The 16822-nt window shown below is 26.9% G+C and overlaps 1 protein-coding gene across 1 annotated transcript; it reads left to right on the forward strand.

Moving 5' to 3' along the window:
* The first annotated feature begins 10703 nt into the window (after window positions 1–10703).
* On the forward strand, window positions 10704–16520 carry LOC124943843 (nuclear pore complex protein NUP98A-like). Its single transcript, XM_047484304.1, has 11 exons — window positions 10704–10725; window positions 12430–12699; window positions 12780–12926; window positions 13126–13365; window positions 13663–13887; window positions 14089–14313; window positions 14502–14726; window positions 14908–15228; window positions 15473–15703; window positions 15906–16124; window positions 16306–16520. The coding sequence occupies exons 1-11, from the start codon at window positions 10704–10706 to the stop codon at window positions 16518–16520; spliced, it is 2340 nt and encodes a 779-aa protein (XP_047340260.1).
* The last annotated feature ends 302 nt before the right edge of the window (window positions 16521–16822 follow it).

A 16822-nucleotide genomic window follows, 5' to 3' on the forward strand; every position in this document is an offset into this window, starting at 1 on the left:
CAAACACGAGTGTAATTCTAATTCTCGTTAGAACATTTAAAATTAATAATTTGAACTGAAATTAGAATTTTAATTTTAATAAAATCAAACCAACATAATTTTATATTCTTAATTCCACTATTTTTAACTATATATTATAATTTTAATATTTATTTATTTTATATTTTTTAAATAAAAATATCTATATCATTTTGTCATTTACAATAAGATTAATATTGAACTGATAATTTTTTATTTAAAATATTAAATATATATACTTTTTAATTTAATAGGTTAACATTTTAAACTGATAATATATTTTTTAATTTAAAAAGTTAACTTGACGAATTAATATTTTGTTTTAAAAAAGTATAAATTTAATACTTTGAATCAATATATATATTTTACTTTAGTAAGTTAAAATGTTGTTGGTATTTTTTTTATTAATAATTGAACCTTAAAATAAAATTGTTGACACTTAAGTTATTCTATTAGGTCGTGTCTAATAATATACATAATATATACTTAAATTATTTTTATTCAATTTTTTTAAATATAAAAATTAAAAACTCAATATTATATCTAATAGAATTAGAATTAAAATTAAAATTTTAATAATAATTTTACCTCTCCAAACATAACAATGTTAATCACATTAAAAAATATCAACAACAAAAGGATAATTAACCTTTTTAAAGTAAAATATGTTTATTTTTTTATTATTAAATTACATTTTAATTTTAATAGAAACATTTTTTCATAAATGGATGCTAAAAATAAAATTAGTTTAGATGCAATATTGTAATATAATATGTGTAGTTATATACATCTATAACAAGTGAATATGAAGTAGAGCCAATAAAATAAAATAATAAATCAATAAAACTCTCTTAGAATAACATAAGAAAAATCAAATTCGAATAGGAACCAAGAAAAAATAAAAAATCGAAAACATAGGTATGATATATTTTTACAGACACATATCAATATTTATTTTGATTCTAGTTTATGTTCTTAATTAATTAGTAGCTTGAAAGCTTATTTTTTACCTAATATTTTTCTTCAAGTACTCCCTTATCAATCTTTTTTATAATAGTCAATAGTTATGTTATATTTTTGTAAGTTACATTTTTTTCAAATACATTTTTTTTTTAAAATTATTACTTTAACAAAATATAATATAAGAAAAACTCAGTATTAAGATACTCTCCACACACATTATATTCATAATTTTCCTTTTATTTTCTTTGACTTACATAAAAAAATATTCAAACACATCCCAACTCTAATTTATCAATTTATCAAAATTGAGAATTCTTGTCCTTGAAAGACATGCCATGTATGTTTGGACATGCAAAACATATGACAAGTGTGGTTTCTTTTAACATGCTAGTGACAAGTGCTAATATTCTTCTTGTCTTGTTTGAGTTAGGTTTATTTGAATAATTCAATAATTTATTTAAGATTAGAAATTTATAAAAAAAATGTGTGCTTTTTGTAAAAGTATTTAAATATATTAATATATTTTTAAAATAAATAAAAGGTATTTTAATTGATATATTAAACGATTTTATCATAAAAATAAATTAATTAAAAGAGGTAAATTTATTAGTGTTTATTATCCGAGTACCTCATTTATTCCTTCTCTTACAATGCATAAAATGTGACACTTTTCATTACTTTTGACTCATGTTTTGCATGTAGAAGAAAAAGAGAATAACTATTAATCACTCGCTCTCTTCAGGCCAACAAAGAAAAACATTTCCCATTTATCTTCTAATCTAGTTGATCTAATTAATAGAACACATGTATAATCTTATGTATCAACTTTAAAAAAAAAAACAAATATTAAGTTAAAAGTTACATGTTAAATTTACACAGTTATCATTATCATTTTAATTTGAAATAGGCAATTATTATAATTATGGTGGGACACTTATGTCTCTCAATTCAATTGAGATGATTACAATAAGAATTGACATGTAATGTGTGTTTTTTAAAATAACAGAAAAATTATGAATAAAAGACTTATGTCTCTCAATTCAATTTAGATGATTATAATAAGAATTGATCTAATGTGTTTTTTTTAAATAACAGACAAATTATAAATAAAATTCGAATGAAAAACATAAATTTTATCCATTTTTATATGAATTAGGGTAAATAATAGTGAATTATGTTGGAATTATTTCCAATATTTGGGTATATATTATTTAATAATGGTATATTATTTGTTATCATAATAAATATTAAACCCAAATAAAGTGATCTATTAAAATATAAAGGTTATGAACTTATTCAGACATCTATAATAAATATGGTACATAATTGTGTAGAAGCAGAAATATCATTTATTATTTCGTTGATGAGCCGAATAATAAATGGGTATATTATGGCTAGGTTCTCAACCCATATAGATAGTCTACCTATTATATTTCTCTCATCACACAAAAGGTAGAGTTTTGTTCATCTCTCAAAAACACTCAGGGGCTATACCACTTGTTATATTCTTTAATCTAGATCCTTAAATCTATAATCATTATATTCTATGTCGATAAATTTAGAAAAACATAAGTTGCGGAAACGTACATGAATCTGTAATGAAGAACGGTTCATGAAGTCGTTCTTAATTATTTTTCGAATCTTCTCTTGATCTTGGATCTTCTTATTCTGGATCTGGACCTGAATTAGAATGTCTAATTTGGGTTGGGATTAAGTATTTCAACCCTATATCGATAGCCCTTGAGTGTTCTTCAGAGATAAACAAAACTCTACCTTTTGTGTGATGAGAGAAACATAATAGGTAGGTTATCTATATGGGTTGTGGACCTAGCCCTAATATACTCATTTATTATTTGGTCCATCAAGGCATCAACGAAATAATAAATAATATTTTGCTTCTACACAAATATGTCCCCATATTTATTATAGATGTCTAAATAAGCACACAACCTTTATACTTTAATAGATCAATTTATTTGGGCTTTAATCTTTATTATGATAACAACTAATATACAATTATTAAACAATATATGTACCCAAATATTGAAAATAATTCCAACAATCTCCCACTTAGGTCATATAATATTTTTTTCAATTATATATTATAACCTTAAGAGCTCAAAATATTGTTATCATTTCCAAATACATCTATATCAATCTTGTCCATCAATTATAACAACAAAGGATTAAAGCAGTTTTTGTTACATTAATTCGTAAGTCACATATGTCAATGCAATCAATTGACATAGATTAAACATAAGTGTGTAGTATGGATTAATATGTAGTGTGATCTTTAACATTCCTAATACCAACTATCCTCCTTTATTCCTTATAGAGATCAATCATAATAACTTTATAATCTTATTTTTTTTTTTAAAAAAAACTGAATCTTTAATTTCTTTAGAGACTGAATCTTTAATGTGCACACAAATTCCAAATTATATTTATAAAAGCATCACAATACAAACTCTCACTAAAAATATATATCATCTAAATATGCAATATCCATATGAACAATATGTTCATGAAAGATCTCGGATAGCAAATATTTAGAGAATTGATCCGTAATTTTAGAATCTGTCCAAATATTCTCAATAGATAAGTAAACATTCTGAATTCTTTATTTTCCAAATAGTTCGACTTAGTCGAACTCATATTACTCTTAAAGTAAAAGAACTGCAAATTATTGTCACATAATATCTTTAGTGGTCTTTCTATATCATTCATAATTTGCAAACCCCGTGACAAAAAAAATCAGTAAGATTCTTTAATTGGATGTCACAAAACACCTAATAAATTCTGCCATTAACTTAAAATAATTTGAGTGTCTGCTTAACACTCTTACAAAAATTAATTCTTTGAACTAATAATTTAAACTAAAAGTATGTGGCACGAATTTCCGGTTGTTTTGGTATCCAACAATATTCGAATCAATATACCAAATGATCTCTATCCGATTTGATTTCACTATATAAGTATGCAATGTTTTGTTTTAAAATGTCACATTACTTGTTTGGTTGTTTTCTTAATGATATAAACTAGGATCCTTCAAATATTTGTCCAACATCATAAATATACTAAATTTATTAATTCATATAATCTTGAGCATACATTAGACTCTTGTTTAAGGAGTCTTTTGTATTTATTTATTTTCAAGACTAATCTTAAAATACTTATGAGACTAAATTTGTCTCTAGACCTTTTAAAATATCAAACATTTAATATTTAACAATTCTTTAGTCCAATTTATTTTCTTTAGGCCTGTAACTCTAACCTTAACTAAACAACCCCAAAAGAATTTATTAGTTGTTTTAATTGAAACTTATTCCATATATAAGTTGTAGTTCTTTAATTATTCTCTCCAAATAAATTTATTATATGAAGATATGTCCTAAATGTTTGTTTCTAAATAAAGAGTTTCTGAAATTGTTCCTTAATTCTTTATCTTTAATTTGAATTGTCATTGTTCACGTCGATGTTTCTTTCACCATCAATTGACTTTTAACAACTAACTCAACCATACATTAACACACTCACTTTAGATAGTAACACCTAAGTTCCCATCAAATGCGTCTGAGTACTGAAGTTAAATTACTCTTAAAACAAACAAAACAAACTATAAAATGTATTCTTTTATGCATCATTTTCTTTAATAATTTCCTTTTAGGTGTAATATCTGCAATTCTTACAACTTAATTTTTTTATTATCTTTTAAGGTATTTGCTAAGTGAACACTATTTATATTATTTTTGTTTCAATCTTTTCTTTTCTTACACACAATATGATGTGAGTTCATATAGAGACTAAGTCTTCCTTTAGACAACTGCAATTCACATCATTTAACTTAAGTGTGAATAAGAAAATCTAAATTAGATGCATGAGAATACATTAATGTAACTCTGACTTTAATGCATTAATTTTGAAACAAAATAAAATATATATTATGGTGTATTTCTTATGATATATTTAGTCTAATAATATCCTTAGCAATTTTATCCCATTTAGATATAATTCTTAAAAATAACAAATTCTTGATACGCCTTAAAACGTTTATCATATAAAATAAACTTAAGATATTGACAAGAAAAATGCGTATAAACAGAAGTGTTAACTTAATTAGATAACAAAATAAATGAACAGTCATATTCACAAAATTTTAATAATCTCATAAATTCAAAATAATGGTACGTCTCATCATAAGATACCAAACACAACATTAATATTTAGTCTTTGGACATTAAATATTAACTTGCAAACGGTACTCTTTTGTAGTAATCAAATATTAACAATAAGTCATGTCAAATAATTGGTTAGTTAACTTTGGATAGTCTAATTATTCACATGGCACACCGAATAATTGTTACATATTTATTTACCACATGTGCATAATATTATTCTGCCCAATTATTTATCTTCTTTTGGACAAATTAAATAACCGCATGAATTACATACACACTAGCTTCTTAATTTATAAAACATATTAACCTATACAAGAGATCCCTACTTTGGTAGGATGTTGCTTCAATTCATTGATTAAATAAATTAATAACTTATGTACATATTTTAAGTGTGTAACTCGACCAATTATTAAACTTCCTTTTGTCCAATTAATAATTGCATAGTTATAAACACAACCGTCTTAATCTTATAAAACAAAGAGTAATGATATATACAACACCTTCTTATAGCACCTACCTCATTTAGAAAAAAAAAAATATATCTTAAAAAAAATACAAGAGAGAGAAAAATATTTTCTCTTTCTTTCCAAATGAGGTAGGTGCTATACGAAAGTATTGTATAAGGGTGTTGTATATATCATTACTCTAAAATAAATATGTTCTATAAATTAATAATTTGTACATTATTTAAATTTATAATCCGACCAATTATTAGCCTTCCTTTGGGCCGATTAACAACCGCATAATTACAAATTTAAGTGAGCCTAAAATTGTACCAAATTTTGAATATGTTATTAATACCAAAAATCTGAATATTGTTTTATGTACCAAAATCGCATAAATTCCATATGTGTTACACAAAACAAATAATTGTGATATTACTAAACATTCAATTATTTCTTAATATCAATCAACACAATATATACATAAAGACCGATATACATATTTGAATGTGTAATATAACATGATTATTCATCCAAATATAATAATAATAATAATAATAATAATAATAATAAATAATTAAATAATCAATTACATACTAATAAGGATTACGCTAAAATTCTAAGATTTCCTTAATTAATTCATAAGTAAGTTATTGATATTCTTTATTTATTTTCTTTCTCTTTATTCTTTAATTTTTTCTTAATTTATCAATACATTAATTAAGTCAAAAATTATATGTATTCATCCATTTTTATATTAATTCATTAAATATATTCTATTTAATTTTTAATATGCTAATCAATATTTATAAAATATTATAAATATATTAAGTAATATAAACATATTTATAACCTATATCATAGACATATATTAAATTTTAAAATATTTATAACCTATATCATAGATATATATTTTTCTTTGCTTAATTTTCAAATAATAACATATATCATAGGTATATATTAAATTTTAAAATTCTTAATCTATAATTCCTTAATTAATTCATAAAAATTGAATTCCTTAATTAATCATTATTTTAAAACTGAATTCTTTAATTCCTTATATAATTAGAATATAATAAATTATTATTTTAAAATTCAATTTTCTTAATTAAATCGGTTAAGATTCTTTAGAATTAGTATGAATTCTTAAATTCATACATAATTCTAAATATATATCAAAATATAATATATATATATAACCGAAATATATATAATATATTAATTAATATCTCCTTAATTATCTATTAATATCTTAATTTCTTAATTATATATATTTATATAATTAATGTCTAACTTTATTCTGGCTAATCTTTATTCCTTATTCTTTAATTATATATATTCATATCTTAATTTCTTTTATATATATATATATATATATATATATAATTAATGTCTTATTTAAGTTCTAAAATTTAATATATATATATATATATATATATATATATATATATATATATATATATATATATATGAAAGCGATGTTTTAAATCCTTTATAATGTATATATATATATTAATTAATTAATTATAATTCTTAAGTTCTAAATGTATAATTAATTATGATATGTATACATGACTATATATATATGTATTTATAATGAATGTATTATATATTACTTCATTCTTTATCATTATATCCCCATATTCTTTATTTATTTATATATTATTATTATTATTATTTATAACCGAATTAGATCAATAACATATATATGTGTATTTATTTTCTTAAAAAATCTTATAAGACTAAATCTCAGTAGAATATAGAGAGCTCTAATATCACTAATTGTTATATTCTTTAATCTAAATTCTTAATTCTTAAATCTATAATCATTATACCTTATATCAATAAATTTAGATAAACATAAGTTACGGAAACGTACATGAATCTGTAATGAAGAACGGTTCATAAATTCGTTCTTCGGATCTTTTCTTGATCTTGGATCTTCTTGTTCTGGATCTGGACCTGGATCAAAATGTGGATTAAGTTTTCAACCTTGGCTATTTATATGAGTTGGGAACTTAGCCCTAATATACTTATTTATTATTCAGCCCATCAACCTAATATACCTATTTATTATTCGGCCCATCATCAACGAAATAATAAATAATGATATTTCTGCTTTTATACAAATATGTCCCCATATTTATTATACATGTCTAAATAAATAAGCTCATAACATTTATATATTTTAATAAATCACTTTATTTGAACTTTAATTTTTATTATGATAACAATTAATATATAATTATTAAATAATATATGTACCCAAATATTAGAAATAATTTCAACAAACAAATCTGATTACAAAGAGTTAGGTTATCTTTTTATAAAAAAAAAAACAAATTTTATTTTTATTTTTTTAGGTATGGAATATATATATATATATATATATATAAAGTTAATAGATTTGACTTTGTTGGGTAGCAATATTTTATATAATCTTAATATAATAAAATTATATATTTTATTAATTACATTAAATAACATAATTTATTAATATAACACTAAAATATCATTCATTTAAAAAAATACATTTTATCATTAATATTTTTCAAATATTATTTTTACATAATCATCTTATAAATTTTTACTTTTGCAAAATAAGCTTAATCTTTTAAATAATATTTATTATTTAAATAACCCACTACACTTTCTAAACTTTTTTTTAAATTAAAATGTTGAACTCCTCATGGATAGGGCTAATAAATTATTATTTTGCTTTAATTACTTTGGTCTTTTCTCCCCTAATAAATTGATGTGCGTTGAAATGTTACAAAGTTAAAACTATATTTGAGTTGTTTCCTACTTTCTTTTGGTTTGCTTATCAGATTCAAAAATTTCGACAATCTCTTTAGTTTCATACAATTGGATCCAATATAAGTATGTTTATGCTTCAAAATATCATTCAAGTTTAATCTTTTCTTGAACTGTAAAAAATAGAGATAATGTATGTTTACAGAAACCTTCTTCAGTCCCTTTTGTTTCCATTGTTTCATTAAGGTTTCCTTAATGATTGAGAATGATACTTTATTCTTCCCTATGTAGTTTTCAACCACTACATTTTCCCATTCCTTAACGCATTTTTCTTCTACTTCAGTTGACAGTTTAAATTCAAAAATAGAATTAAGTATCTCCACTTTTGTTTTAACATTGCCCAAGTTCATGCATTATTTTTCCAGACTTCGTTTACTCTCCAGTTGGAATTGCTCATAATAGTATATGTTTTTGATTTAGGGGACTTCATCAACTCTCTCATTGTTTCAATTGACCAATTTACTATCTTTTTATACTATTCCATCTTTAGTAAATTTTAGTCATTAAGATAATGTACATTCAATTTGACGATTGTTTACTACATTTCTCTTTGTTGAGCACAATCTCTCATTTCTTTATGTGCATCAGAAACTTTGTGATTTGATTTTCAGTTCAAAGAGATTTGATCTTTCATTATAATCAACCTTCCAAATTTATTTTTTCTTTCTTTGTTTTTCTGCTGCATTTTCTTTAGAATTTTTAACATCAATTGATTTCTTACCTTTCTTGTACAACTTATTTTTTATGGATGATTTTTTTAGCAATTCTATCAATTTTCTTTTCAGCTTCCTCTCTTAAATCTTTCATCACAGAATTTTTGACTTTCTTATCATTATTGCTTTTCTTTCTTCTTATTTTAATAAAGAACAGAACACAGCAACAAAACGGAACAGGGTACACCAGAAACCATATCTATTACAGAATAGGGTAACCAAAAACCCTAACTTCCAACCAAGCTTTGAAGATGAATGACTAACCTAGATATTAGAGCTGATATCGTGTCGTTTGTGCAGATTGTGTTGATCGTGTTTCAAACCGATAAACGATGCCTGATTTTTGCGATTGCGGTAGATGGTTGATCTTTTGAGTTATTATTGTTGTTGAATATGAGGGTGTGCATGTTCTTGATTTGACAAGCGACCATGAGCGACTAGCAACCGCGACCTTGATACAGTGTCGATCATGCTGATCGTGTTTTTGTGATGAGAGAATTTGATTTTCCTTTGCCGACATTTTCGTCGTAAAATATCGCTTGAAATCTCTAGTGCTTTTCTCCTTTAACCCACCTAAATTGAATAAAAAAGAATTCGTCTTCTTTTAGCAAATCATTTGTGCATATCAATATTTCCACAATTTTAAAAATTAAATTGCTCCTAAAATGATCCATTATCTTATTACTCAAGTTAAAAATAGACTCATTAATAATAGTTAATAATGAAAATATATAGGGATTGTATATATATTAAGAGAAATGATTAGGTGAGGGAATTTGGTGAGGGAATTTGGTGAGGGAATGATGTGGCATAATCTTATTCGCTGAAAAAATCAAATAATTTTTCTCTTTTCTCTCTTTCCTTCCACTTTTACATTTTCCAACGAATGAAGGTGATGCCACGTCATTCCCTCACCAAATTCCCTCACTAAATTCCCTCACTTTATCACTCCTCATATATTAAATAATATTAAAGCATAATTATATTTTAATTTGATTTCTAAAAATATTTTTATAAATATATTAACATCAAATTTATTTAAAAAAAATATATATTGTTAATTTTAGATAGTCATAATAGATACCTTATAAGTTCAGTCTTAAAATTTTATAATGACCATGTGAATATAATTTCTGAAATAGAAATAAAATATTATAAATAAAATATAATTATTTATAATTTTATTATTCATTATTTATTTCCTTAGAAGTATTATATATATATATATTTATTTATTTATTTATTTTTAATATAATATTATTTTGATATATATATCAATATACTAAAATTTAAAAAATATTTCCTTATACCAAAATTTAAATATATTTATAAATATATATTAATAAGTTTTTACCGGCATTCATCATCTGCCGGTACATAGATCGAAGCAAGAAGAGGTAATGCTTTCTTTTCATCTTCCTCACACTCATATAAATTTCTTTTCAGTTTCAATCCATTATTTTTGAAAACCCTAATTTTTGTTTGTTTGTCCAAATAGTGTTTTTATTCAGCTTAATTCGAATTGGGACTTTATTAAATATTTGTGGAAGACCAGACCGAGGATTTTCTGAAAGATGTTTAGTGCTGGAAGTAATGGTAAGTTCTTGTTTTGTTTTTTTGTTTGGTTGTACATGTGAATTGAGTTAAAATTTATGCATATCAATATTCAAATATTTTTCGATAAATTTTTAAATAATAAAATCCGTTATAAGCTAAGATTCGGCTCAGCAGATGAGTTTAAGCGGGACTCTGACTGTGAGGTGTTATACTAGTTCTTCTTTATTACAAAAAAAACGTTATCAAATTCGCTGAATATAGGGTCTTAATATAATATAACCGACTTCCTTTAGCTAAATTTAAATTTGTCAAAAAATTGACTCAATCCGATCGGAGAACAACCCTAAGAAATACCTAATGATTTATCTCTTTTATTTTAGTGTATCTATTGAAAATTTAAGATTGGATTGTGTAGATGTTTGTACTTCTTTTTTATGAAAAAGTGAGATGTTTTCAATGTTTATGCTTCTATAAAGTGTAGAATATTTATATAAAGGGGACAGCCTTTGCACTTGGACAGTTATCTTGGATTATCCTGCTAATATTGGCAGGATAATGAAGGATGATGGATTATTTGAAAATGGTTTAAAGCTGCAAATCTATTGATTTCACCATTCATCATTTATCCTTTTTTTTATAAAGGTTGCAATCAATGAACCCTATTATTCAAGAACTTGATAGGGAATCAACTTTTTTTTTCTTCGAAGATTCGTCTGCTACATGATTGTTCTTATTTTTTATTTAATATTATCGATTGGAGATTTTGAAACAAAATCGCTTAGGTAGAGATTTTACTGTAAGTTTGCAATCTCTTTTGATTTGAAGTTATTTCTTGATGATGATTTATGTTCTTTGTATCATTATGGAGAAATGATCAATTTTTTTCAAACTTGATATCAGCAGGATGACATGTGAAGACATTTTCTATAACAAATTACACAATTTTATAAATAAAACATAAGAATTCTAAATAAAACTTGATGAAACACTCTCGATCATCCACAAGAAACTACCATTTAATTGGGAGTAACCGAAAGTAACTCGTACTAATGATAGTAACCAATTAAGAGAGAAAAATATAAAGAGAAAGTCTCATTTCTCCCATGAATGCAATACATTGAGTTTATTTGAAAATTAGTATTTTGTTACAATCTCATCGGAGAATCGTCAAAGTTCATATTGGATGTATTTTTTCTCGTTTGATATAATAGATATGTTTTTAGATCATGATCAAATTATTTGCCATACATATTATATCGTGATTCAAAATTATAGTGTAATTTTTTGTTTAGTGAATTTTTCTTCGCGGTCATGATTATAATATGCAACATGGAGTATGCAGAATAATTCCTTATTCACCAGCAACAGATTGTCTTATCCCATTTTATAAGGACAAAATCCATTTAGAACTGAAATGGGAGGACTATCAATTGAGTGATAAAGGAACAGATTTCCTCAACCATATGTTTGAAATTAGTAAATAAATATTCTTTTCAAAAAAAATCATCATTTTGATTTATTTCAGGAGAACTTTTTTACTGCAACATCCTCATTTGGTACATAGACTTGTTTTCATGAGATCATGATTAGAATATGTTTTAGATCATAATCAGATCATTTTATATATCAAAACAATCGTTAACAAATTTAGATTACATTGTTTATAACAAAACAACCCATTTTATAATTAGTAGATTATAGTTCATGCCATTTGAGATATGCTGCATTTTCTAACTTTTTCAGGAGCCCAAGCTTCAACTCCAACTCTAAATCCAGCATTTGGACATTCACCTTATGGCATTAGTGGAACTTGGGAAGAGCTGCAGCAGGTTTTGAAACATAAACTTGACCTTGGGGGACAACGGGAAGGAAGCAGAGCAACTCCTTATGCACCGGAAACTGAATCAGATACACAACATCCTGGCAAGCTTGTGTCCATATCTGCTATGAAATCTTATAAAAACAAAAACCATGAAGAACTGAGATGGGAAGACCATCAATTGGGTGATAAGGGTGTGGATCTCCTGAACCATATGTTTGAAATTAGTAAATTCATATTCTTCTCGAAACTTTTTCATATTGATTTATTTCAGGTGGACCTTGGCCAGCTAGTCAATCACCAGGTACTGTTAGTTTTTGTGGCACCACTCCACAAGAAAACCTTTTTGCTGCAACATCCTCAAGTCCTTTTGTTACTAATACTCCTGGTTTGGATGCTGGATTTGGATCATCACCCTTTGGTTCATCGACCACTTCAAACATTTTTTGAACAACCTATTCATTAACACATTCCTTCATTTTTTATATATATATATATATATTTATTTGTAGATTGTGATTAAATCATTTGGCATACATATTATTTAAATTTAGTAGCATTTATTTCATGACCTTTGACATATTCTGCATTATCTGAGATGAAGTATGAACTTTTTTCAGTAGCTCAAGCTTCAGCTTCAACTCCAACTCCCTTTGGTGCATCAAGCACTGCAGCATTTGGGGCAAAAATTTCTCCAGCTTTAGGTGTCTCGAGCACCACTGCTTTTAGTGTTTCCAGTACTCCATCCTTCAGCTTTGGGTCCAGTCCAGCATTTGGCAAACCAGTTTCTGCATTTGGTGGCAGTCCCAATCCATTTGGCACTTCAACAACACCTTTTGGATCTCAAAGCTCTCCATTTGGTAAGTTAATATTATAATCTGTGAGTATGCATATAAACCTTGTAAAATATTGTTAACGAGTCTATTTGAAAACTAGTACTTGTCACAATTTCTGTCACAGTCATATTATCATAGGAAATTGAAAGTGATTTTATTCGTTTGGTATAATATATTTATTTGTAGATCATGATCAAATTATTTTATAGATCAAAACAGTCGATAACAAATTTGAATAATGATCAACATGATTTAGCTTGAAGTTCATGCCCTTTGACATATGCTACATTTTTTGAGATGTAGTTATGAACATTTTTTCAGAAACTCAAGCTACAAGTCCAAATCCAACATTTGGAAGCACACCCTTTGGGAAGCAGCCTGATTTTGAGGGTCAGCTGGGAGGAAGCAAAGTAACTCCTTATGCACCATCAATTGATATTGATTTAGAAATTCCTGGTCATTTTGTGTCCATATCTGCTATGTCATTTTACAAGGACAAAAGCCATGAAGAGTTGAGATGGGAGGACTATCAATTGGGTGACAAGGGTATAAATTTCCTATACATCCATTTTTTTTCTTGCCCATTAGATCAAAACAGTCTGATAACAAATTTTGATTTTTCCGAATAATGATCAACCTGATTTATTTTATTACAAAACAACCCAATATTATAATTTGGTAGCTTGAAGTTCATGTCCTTTGACATATGCTACATTTTTTGAGATGTAGTTATGAACATTTTTTCAGAAACTCAAGCTACAAGTCCAAATTCAACATTGGGAAGCACACCCTTTGGGAAGCAGCCTGATTTTGAGGGTCAGCTGGGAGGAAGCAAAGTAACTCCTTATGCACCATCAATTGATATTGATTCAGAAATTCCTGGTCATTTTGTGTCCATATCTGCTATGTCATTTTACAAGGACAAAAGCCATGAAGAGTTGAGATGGGAGGACTATCAATTGGGTGACAAGGGTATGAATTTCCTATAACATCCATTTTTTTTCTTGCCCGTTAGATCAAAACAGTCTGATAACAAATTTTGATTTTTCCGAATAATGATCAACCTGATTTTCTTATTACAAAACAACCCATTGTTATAATTTGGTAGCCCTTTGGCATATGCTACATTTTTTGAGATGTAGTTATGAACATTTTTTCAGAAAGTCAAGCTACAACTCAAAATCCAACATTTGGAAGCACACCCTTTGTGAAGCAGCCTGGTTTTGAAGGTCAGCTGGGAGGAAGCAAAGTAACTCCTTATGCACCATCAATTGATATTGATTCAGAAATTCCTGGTCATTTTGTTTCCTTATCTGCTATGTCATTTTACAAGGACAAAAGCCATGAAGAGTTGAGATGGGAGGACTATCAATTGAGTGACAAGGGTATGAATTTCTTGAAACTATAACAGCCATTTTTCTTCTTGCCCATTAGATCAAAAGTTTAAAGTTCAATTCTCACTAAAAATGTCTTAAGTTGAAGTAGGAGTCATGATTGTAGGGGATCGTGTTAGTTCCTCATGAATGCCCTAAATTCATTTTCTTCTATCATGTTGTTCTGTTTCAGGCAAGCCTTTGCCATCTAGTCAATCATCAAGTAGTTCTAGTTTTGGTGGCACCACTCCACAAGGAAACCCTTTTACTGCAACATTCTCATTTGGTCAAGCTTCCTCGAGTCCTTTTACATCAACTACAGTTTCTAACCCATTTGCTCCAAAGACTCCGGCTTTTGGTGTCTCTAGCACCCCTGCTTTTGGTGTTTCCAGTACTCCATCCTTCAGCTTTGGGTCCAGTCCAGCATTTGGCCAACCAATTTCTGCATTTGGTTTAAGCCCCAATCCATTTGGCACTTCAACAACACCTTTTGGATGTCAAAGCTCTCCATTTGGTAAGTTAATATTATAATCTGTGAGTATGCATATAAACCTTGTAAAATATTGTTAATGAGCCTATTTGAAAGTGATTTTATTCGTTTGGTATAATATATTTATTTTTAGGTCATGATCAAATTATTTTATAGATCAAAACAGTCGATAACAAATTTGAATAATGATCAACATGATTTAGCTTGAAGTTCATGCCCTTTGACATATGCTACATATTTTAAGATGTAGTTATGAACTTTTTTTCAGAAACTCAAGCTCCAACTCCAACTCCAACTCCAACATTGGGAAGCACACCCTTTGGGAAGCAGCCTGGTTTTGAGGGTCAGCTGGGAGGAAGCAAAGTAACTCCTTATGCACCATCAATTGATATTGATTCAGAAATTCCTGGTCATTTTGTGTCCATATCTGCTATGTCATTTTACAAAGACAAAAGCCATGAAGAGTTGAGATGGGAGGACTATCAATTGGGTGACAAGGGTATGAATTTCCTATAACATCCATTTTTTTTCTTTCCCATTAGATCAAAACAGTCTGATAACAAATTTTGATTTTTCCGAATAATGATCAACCTGATTTATTTTATTACAAAACAACCCAATATTATAATTTGGTAGCTTGAAGCTCATGCCCTTTGACATATGCTACATTTTTTGAGATGTAGTTATGAACTTTTTTTCAGAAACTCAAGCTCCAACTCCAACATTGGGAAGCACACCCTTTGGGAAGCAGCCTGGTTTTGAGGGTCAGCTGGGAGGAAGCAAAGTAACTCCTTATGAATCATCAATTGATATTGATTCAGAAATTCCTGGTCATTTTGTTTCCATATCTGCTATGTCATTTTACAAGGACAAAAGCCATGAAGAGTTGAGATGGGAGGACTATCAATTGAGTGACAAGGGTATGAATTTCTTGAAACTATAACATTCATTTTTCTTCTTGCCCATTAGATCAAAAGTTTAAAGTTCAATTCTCACTGAAAATGTCCTAAGTTGAAGTAGGGGTCATGACGTTGGGAATCGTATTAACTTCCTCATAAATGCCCTAAATTCATTTTCTTCTATCATGATGTTTTGTTTCAGGTAAGTCTTTGTCATCTAGGCAATCATCAAGTACTTATAGTTTTGGTGGCACCACTCCACAAGGAAACCCTTTTACTGCAACATTCTCATTTGGTCAAGCTTCCTCGAGTTCTTTTACATCAAATGCAGTTTCCAACCCAATTGCTCCAAAGACTCCTGGTTTTGGTGATGAATTTAATTTGAGTTTGCAGTTTCAGCTATTAATGCTTGATTAATGTGGTGGTTTTGAAGGAGAAAGTTGTTCATTGATCCTTACTAGAACACTTTCAAAAATAGTTTATTCTATTGTTTCTTCAACTAGATGACTTCATTTATTGTATCATTTATGATATATAGGTGCTATTCATGTCTAAGTATTCTGGTTAGTAATGGTTTTGATTCAGAGTTTTAATGTATTGAATTTTAATATAGGCTCATAAAAGAGTTTATAATTTTTTAATTTTTTTTAGTTACCATAAGTATGAATAAACTTAATTAGACAATATACAAAACAGCTATAAAATGGTTTTTAATTTAT

This window comes from Impatiens glandulifera, chromosome 6, assembly GCF_907164915.1.
Source record: "Impatiens glandulifera chromosome 6, dImpGla2.1, whole genome shotgun sequence".
Taxonomy (NCBI): domain Eukaryota; kingdom Viridiplantae; phylum Streptophyta; class Magnoliopsida; order Ericales; family Balsaminaceae; genus Impatiens; species Impatiens glandulifera.